Genomic DNA, 5,275 nt, shown 5'->3' with positions numbered 1-5,275 from the left:
AGCCTGCTGGGTTTTCAGTCTGAGTCCTCTTAGTCAATCCATCCATTCCTTCTGTCATGAATTACACAGGAGCAGGCTGATGGCAAAGGAAGGAGGTGATGGGATGTTTTGGCCCTAATGGGAAAGGAGCTAACCAGACCTGGGTTACTGCAAAATCACCTGAACTGGGCATTTTACCAATACGAAGCTCTAAAGAGAACAGAAAAGGGGCACAGTTCTCTAACAGGAGATGGGAAGAGAAGAAACCTGGATAATGCTGGCAAAGCTGTGTGTTCTGGGTGCAGTGTGGATGTTGTCCTTGGCCTCGTTAATGAGTATTTTCCTTTAACGACAGGCATCGACTCTTCCGTGAGCATTGTGTGTGTGTACAAGGGAATTACATCAAGGATTTGAACATCCTGGGCAGAGACCTCTCCAAAACCATCATCATTGACAATTCACCGCAAGCCTTTGCTTACCAGGTGAGGGGCTGGGGCAGAGCACACCTCAGGGGCAGGGCTTCCTGAGGGGGACAGGGAAATGTAACTTTGGGGCTTGGTATTGAAGTGTGCAAACCAAACTGTGGGGAAAACACTCAGGAATCTGTAACTTGGAAACATTTTTCCCTCAAATCCTATTTCACAAGTCTTATTTGTAGATAAATTAAACATAAATTCTGTGTTGATGATTTGTTTTTCATATTTTAACTTCAGCTTTCCAATGGAATTCCTATAGAAAGCTGGTTCATGGATAAAAATGATAATGAACTCCTAAAGTTGATTCCATTTCTGGAGAAACTAGTAGAGCTGGTAAGTGTTTGCTTTCTTGGCTTTTCCCAGAACTGTCAGTGAGTTCCTTTAATATTTTCACCTATTGTTAAGGTTTTCTGAGTCACTGAGGTTGAGGCTGGTGGAGATGCAGGGACGTGTTCACACAGCAAAAGGGGGCTTGTCACTGCTGACTGTGCTGAAAATGCAGGGCTGTGGGATTGTGACATCAGTCATCAGGAAATTGGGAACCTCTGAGCGTTTTGATGCCATAGTGCCTGTTGCTGGCTGTGCTGTGTGTCTTTGCTCCTGAAAGGCCAATAAATCACTCCTGAACTCTTGTGGGTGCTATGGAGTTGTTTCTGTAGGTCTCTGGAATGGCATCGTCCCTGGTTTCTGTTTGTGTGTTCAGAGAGGGGTGTCAGGCGAGGAGCCCTGCTGCAGTGGGGTTCTGGCTGTGCTCCTTCTCCTAAACCTGCCCTTTCCCCCGCAGAACGAAGACGTCCGACCTCACATCAGAGACAGATTTCGCTTGCATGATTTGCTACCCCCCGATTAAAGCCTGTGCTCTCGCTGCCGAGGGGAGGAAATGCAGGACCCTGTTGGACTAATACAAAACATTGCCATTACTGTTGAAATTTTGCATTTTTGTACCCCGTCTTGCTTTTCTTATCTTTGGTGCCCAACAATGATCAAGGGTTACAGAAAGAGACTTTCTACACCTGAGGTTGCCGCCATCAGTACAATCCAGTACCCGCAGTAGGGAGGCTAGAACAGAAAAGTCTTTAGAACTAGTGCAACTCCAAGGAAATTTTTTATGTACAGGACATCTGCAGTTTATAAAGAAAATTCTGTTTCTGCCACCAGCAGTTTGACCTGTAGAAACACAGGATTTTATGATACAACAGAGATTGAAAACGGACTCGGATTTTCTCTCTGTTCGGTGCTCTAAGTGGGTTTGTAGCCACTTTTCTGTTACTTTTAAGATTCTCATTTCAACAGGAATGGCCAGTAAAAGTTGTTTTATTTTTCCTGTTAAGGTTTATAACCTTTTTACATTTTTGACCTGTATTAGATTAGAATTTCATTATGCATTCCTTTTAGTTGAGGCGCTTCATAGTTTTTCTGGAAATAGCCAAATTTTGTTAGTTTTTTATTAAACAGTTGGCTGGCCGTTTCCCTGCTTTGTCTGCCTGCATCCTGTATATTTGTTTAAAAATATTCTCTAGTTTTAGCCCACGTAAGTTTCATTTAGAAAGAAAAAAAAAGAAACCCTGCATTTATATTTTCTTTCTGTAATATTCTACTGTAGTCGAAAACCTTTTCAAAAATCAAGAGACTGGCTAGATAAGACGAAGATAAGAATTACTAATATTGGGAATATCCTAAACCATTGCAATGGCACGTCCTCTGGACAGAGCACAGCTGGCAGTGGCACCACGATGGACAAGGAATACCTCACCCTCTGCTGTGCCCGGGGCCCGGGGCAGGACGGCGTGCTCACCTGGCAGGTGTGGCCAGGCTGCCCCGGGCAGGGCTCCTGTGACACTCCTGGTTCCAATCAGCCTCTCCGGGGCAGGGCTGCCCTGCCATCCCACTGGTTTCCGAGGGAACAGCCCGGCCCTGGCTCCTAATGCGGAGGGATATTTTTGTAGCGGTGGGAGTCGCCTTTCCCGGAGGCTTTTTACGGAAGGTAGGATTTGTACGAGTTAGGAAGCTTTGCCTCTCGACTGCATTACCACGCCACAGGCTCGGACTGGTTTTGTGTAAAAGATGTCACAGAACGGCACTTTTTCTAAAGAGAAGTTTGCTATTTTGTATGCTTGATAAGAAAGTACAGTATTGGAAATTAAAGGTGGACAGCTGATAATTGAGAAGTATGTCAATTAATTTTTTATGTATATTACCTGTTTACTTGTACAATTTTATTGTACAAATTACATGCAGCTTCATTTTCAAATGAGTCCTTAAAATAAGGAAAATCTTTTTAGCAAAACATTTAATTTTTGTATTTTTGATTTTAAAAGGCATGAGTTATGTCAACTTTTTCCAGTGTATTAATGAAGATTTTAACTTTTCATCAGGTTGAGTGTTTTCTTACTATATTATCTGTTGTGTATGTAGCTAGCACATGGTGTCACTGAACTGTTAAAACTTAGCATGTAGAGCAAGCCTGTTTTGTGGAAAATCCTTATTCATTAAAAACAAAATCATCATGGCAGATTTTCTGCAAAAAAGTGAAAACATTTGCAATTCAGAATACTGATTTTTTTTGTATTTAAAGAAAGGTATTTTGCTTGCAGGAAAGAAATACTACAGATTCATTTTAATGAGAATCTTTTAAATGTATTTATCTTTAGGGCATCTGGGCATCTTTACGCTGTTTGTCTTATGTCTTTATTGAAATAAAATGTACAGAACATTACCTTTACATCTGCTTGGTGCAGCCGTGTCCCCTGGGCAGCTGATGGAGAGATGGATGGATGGACTCTGGAAGGGAGGGGCAGCTTGTGTGCAGCTGCCCCTTGCTTTGCAGCCATTTCTCCCTTGTTCCTTGCGATGTAAATCTGGATCTGAGGGGTTTCAGTTCCCTGGTGAAGCTTTGCCTAACAGGGGATTCCTCCCAATTTCTCCACATCACAGAACTGCTGTAAAATTCACGGTTGTGCCAGAAGGAGCCCAGCTTTAGCTCACGGCCTTTTCCAGCTGTGGCGGGATGTTCACCCGTTCCAGTAACATCCCCAGGTCCTCTGTGGCTCCAGCCATCCCAGAAGTGCTTCCAGAGCTGAGGAAACCAAAGGCATGTTGCACTTTCCAGCTGAGTGTGTGCTGTGCCCATCAGATCCACGAGGGAAACCCGAATGTAAACGAGGGGATGTGGTTCTGCAGCGGTGCACAACGGGACTGACAGAGATGCTTGGTAAACATATTAAATATTCATATTTTCCTGTGCTGCCAGCCTGGTGTTTATCACTGAACTCTGCAGAGTGCTTCTGCCTCCTGCAAACCTTTCTGGTGTGACGCAGAGTTGTCATCCACAGGCTTTATTTCTGTCGTGCTCATCTCGAGGGGGAGTTCCCTGTTCCTGTGCCGAGCTCTGGGTCAGGCTGTGTCCCCAAACCCCCCCTGTGCCTGGGGGGGCTCAGCCAGGTGTGAGTGTGGCTTGTGCCCCCCGAGCAGGGCACCGTGCTGCTGGATCACTGATTCCTTAGGGAATATGGTCTTGTCCTTGCGGAAAGCACCACATCCTATTCCCACAGTTCTGAATGATTTCCTCTGTGCTCTGTGCTGGGTTCTGGTGGCCTGTTTTCCATGTCCCTGTGGATTCTGTTCCATGTCACACCTCCCAGCCCTGCGGTGGCAGTACCTGTTCAGGCCTTTGTTTTCCCAGCCTCGGTGTTCCTGCTTCCCCCACCTGGGATTCACCCCAGCTGACAATTCCATTGCTTTTGAATGTGGCAGGAAGGCTGAATGTGCCCGGACTGGACTGGGAGTCTCCCAAACCACCCTGCTGCCAGCGGGAGACGTCGAAGGCACGGATGGGGTTCTGGAAGAGCCCTGAAATGTGGAACCGACCCTGGCGGGGGTGACGAGAGCCCTAGCAGCACCGTCCCTGCCCTGCACTGCCCTGGCAGCGCCGCAGCCCCCGGGCTGCAGTGGGGCCGCTGGAAATCACCGAGCCCGGGCAGGAGCGACCCGCGGAGGAGGAGGAGGAGGAGTTCTTGTTCTTGGTACTTGCAAAAATGTCATTTGTACTGATGGGGCCCAATCTTGTAAAATATTGATGGGAAGAGAAGTCCTGTGCTATGGATTTCTGTTTCTTCTGCAATCATCTCTAGTCTACAGAAGCACAAAGATTTAATTAAATACTTATGCTCTGGATTCTGTTTTTATGATTTTTAGCTGATCTCATCCTTCACTGAGCCTCACTTTTCTGTAAGTCAAGACATTGCTCCTGTCAGTTTTCAGCCTTGAAGTGGAAGAAGTCGTGTCTGTGTTTTACTGTCAAGGAAAAAATTAAATGTTCTGTGTAAATCCTTAGCATTCCAAATTACGTATTCCAATATTAACGTATTCCAAATTACTGCACAATTCCTGGCAATTTTGTGATTATCTCCACAGCACCCTGAGGCTGTGTAGACTTGGTGAGGATATAACTTGTGACATTGTTTGAGCCATAGGTATAGCTCTGTTTTTATTTATATTGTCTGGAAAATGGAGAAGAACGGGAAAAGGATGATAAATTTGGGAGTCTCTATTTTTCCTTTGTGTTTTTCCTAGACACGTGTGTGATTTGTACAGGCGTATACAGAGATCATTGGTTTGGTTTATGAAAGACACGTTTTAAATGTATTATCTTCAGACAAAATCTATCCTCCTTTTCTCCTTCCTGAGGTTCTCACAGAAGCTGGGAGCTGACAGTGAAGAGGCGAAGAATTCCAGCTTTTCTCTGTTCCACGTTACAGGACAGAGGGGAAGGAGAGCCTGGCGCCCCGGTGTGGGTGAAGCCGCGCGTGCCGCGCCCGGCC

The 5,275-nt window shown here is 45.6% G+C and overlaps 2 protein-coding genes across 2 annotated transcripts in view; both read left to right on the top strand.

The window, feature by feature from the left end:
• The window catches only part of CTDSPL2 (CTD small phosphatase like 2), a 12,516-nt gene extending 9,339 nt beyond the window's left edge, over window positions 1-3,177 (top strand). The window contains exons 10-12 of the mRNA XM_005424251.2: window positions 335-461; window positions 693-788; window positions 1,240-3,177. Of these exons, the coding sequence (XP_005424308.1) occupies window positions 335-461; window positions 693-788; window positions 1,240-1,305 (289 nt within the window). The 3' untranslated portion in view covers window positions 1,306-3,177. The remainder of the gene's footprint in view (window positions 1-334; window positions 462-692; window positions 789-1,239) is intronic.
• The window catches only part of EIF3J (eukaryotic translation initiation factor 3 subunit J), an 11,466-nt gene continuing 8,379 nt past the window's right edge, over window positions 2,189-5,275 (top strand). Inside the window, exon 1 of the mRNA XM_005424303.3 lies at window positions 2,189-2,257. Coding sequence (XP_005424360.1) covers window positions 2,189-2,257 — 69 coding nt within the window. The remainder of the gene's footprint in view (window positions 2,258-5,275) is intronic.

This window comes from Geospiza fortis, unplaced genomic scaffold, assembly GCF_000277835.1.
Source record: "Geospiza fortis unplaced genomic scaffold, GeoFor_1.0 scaffold2, whole genome shotgun sequence".
NCBI classification, from domain to species: domain Eukaryota; kingdom Metazoa; phylum Chordata; class Aves; order Passeriformes; family Thraupidae; genus Geospiza; species Geospiza fortis.
Note: the sequence above shows the minus strand (reverse complement) of the source record. Positions and strands in the feature narration are given on the sequence as shown.